This window comes from Macrobrachium rosenbergii, chromosome 53 (assembly GCF_040412425.1).
Source record: "Macrobrachium rosenbergii isolate ZJJX-2024 chromosome 53, ASM4041242v1, whole genome shotgun sequence".
NCBI classification, from domain to species: domain Eukaryota; kingdom Metazoa; phylum Arthropoda; class Malacostraca; order Decapoda; family Palaemonidae; genus Macrobrachium; species Macrobrachium rosenbergii.
In genome coordinates this window covers 54003399-54005503 of record NC_089793.1, presented here as the reverse complement: position 1 = coordinate 54005503, position 2105 = coordinate 54003399, and the positions used below count along the sequence as shown (strand labels likewise).

Here is a 2105-nt window from a genome sequence, read left to right as displayed (position 1 = left end):
CTGGGTGTACATATGGCCACGATGTTTGGAGAAAGGGGCCTTTTTGTGCAAATTTCCAGGATGGGATGTTCCAGGGATGGGGTGGTGGGATCCCTATGCACACGGTCCAAGATCATCAGGATGGTCTCATCGATAGGGACGTTGGTAAAGAGGGGCTCCACATCCATCGAAGCAATACAGCCACAGGGGGACGCCGCTCTTAAGGCCTCCAGGAACTCTGCTGACGACTTCAGGCTGTGGCTGCTCGGGACATAAGGGGTAAGAATGGTATTTAGCCTCTTAGCCAACTGGTATGTCGGGGCAGGGATCTGACTGATGACAGGGCGCAGGGGGTTACCTAGCTTATGCTTCTTGATGTTCCCGTAGATGTACCCCAGATCATAGTCCCCAGTGATTGGTGGTAGGTGAAGGGCGTTAGAGGCGGCATCCCGCATCCCGCACACTATCCTTTTCTAACATGATTATCGGCCAGTTGCTGACTAACATCGCTGAGCCGGAAAAACGAATCATAAGGAAGATAGAAAAGACATTATATAAGATAAATTCGCATAATACAGCCATTCTTTTTAATAAGACCTGTTGAAAAGAGGGTCTACTCCCTTCATATACTTCCCTTCGGCTGCATGACCCCACTGACCAGCGAGAACCAGGCACGAGAAGCTTCAGAAGGACTCTACTGCAGTGTCAGCTGTCGTCCAAGGAGAGAGAAAGGGCCACACTCATCGAGGAGAAAAAAAATTATACTCCGAGTAGGTGGACTTCCGCTGACGCAGCAGTAACCCTGAAGCAGCCCCTTCGAGTGCCTCAGAAGAGGATGAGAAAACGATTAACACCCTCCATGGGTGAGGGCACCGCAGTGACATCATTGAGTGCCTACGTCGCATGGAAGAGAAAGATGCAGAAAAAAAGATGAGGACCATCACCAAGAAACTGATCACTCTCAACGGGGCCAAGCTACGCCTCCCGCAAGAGAAAGAGGGATATATAAATCTCACATCATATACACCGGCTCCCGAAGAAGATGAAATCCTGAAAATGGGACTTAATTGCCACTACATCACCGGCCAAGGCCCCTGGACAAGCGCCTTGAGATCGAATATCTTATGGATAATATCCGAAGACAAGAGGACCTTGGCAACCTCCGAACGACGGACGCCCTTCAACCCCTCCTGTTAGCTGAGGCCCTTACCGATCGGGGCGACTACAAGAGTAACATCATCGACTGGCGCCTGAGGGAGGCAGCCAAGCAGTTGAGGGAAAGAGAAGACATCACCATTCATAGGGTCAACAAGACCGCCGCCTTCGTCCTCATAAACACCGAGGACTACCATCGGAAGTTCGACGATATCCTGGCAGAGAGTACCAAATTCCGAAGAATTGCTAAAAACCCTGTCGACGAGATCAGGTGGGAGGCGAACAGGATCATAGAGACGGTCAACGCCGCCTCTAACACCCTTCACCCACCACCAATCACTGGGGACTATGATCTGGGGTATATCTATGGGAACATCAAGAAGCATAAGCAAGGTAACCCCCTGCGCCCCATTATCAGTCAGATTCCTGCCCTGATATACCAGTTGGCTAAGAGGCTAAATGCCATCCTTACCCCTTATGTCCCGAGCAGCCACAGCCTGAACTCATCAGCAGAGTTCCTGGAGGCCTTAAGAGCGGCGTCCCCAAGAGGCTGTATTGCTTCGATGGATGTGGAGCCCCTCTTTACCAACGTCCCCGTCGATGAGGCCATCCAGAAGATCTTGGACCGTGTGAATAGGGACCCCACCACCCATCCCTGAACATCCCTGAGCATGCCCTCAGCGCCCTCCTGGAAATTTGCACCAAAAAGGCCCCTTTCTCCAAACATCGTGGCCATATGTACACCCAGATTGACGGGGTGGCAATGGGTTCTTCCCTTGGAGTCCTCTTCGCCAATTTCTATATGGGCACTGTGGAGCAAAGGGTATTCGAAGACATACACCAACCAAGGATGTACGTGCGCTATATCGACGATACCTTCGTCAGCGCTAATTCGCAAGAGAAGATCGAGAACCTGAGGCGTGCATTCCACAACCATAGCTGCCTCAGTTTCACAATCGAGCATAGCCAAA

General features: G+C 51.3%; 1 protein-coding gene across 1 annotated transcript; it reads left to right on the top strand.

Annotated features, from left to right (window-relative positions):
* Window positions 1–1103: 1103 nt before the first annotated feature.
* LOC136834163 (uncharacterized) lies at window positions 1104–1793 on the top strand. Its single transcript, XM_067096428.1, has one exon. It carries the CDS (start codon window positions 1104–1106, stop codon window positions 1791–1793), a length of 690 nt encoding a protein of 229 aa, XP_066952529.1.
* Window positions 1794–2105: the final 312 nt, after the last annotated feature.

Excerpts from the sequence above, each read along its gene's own strand:
- LOC136834163 (XM_067096428.1), top strand. The coding sequence starts at position 1,104 with ATGGATAATATCCGAAGACAAGAGGACCTTGGCAACCTCCGAACGACG.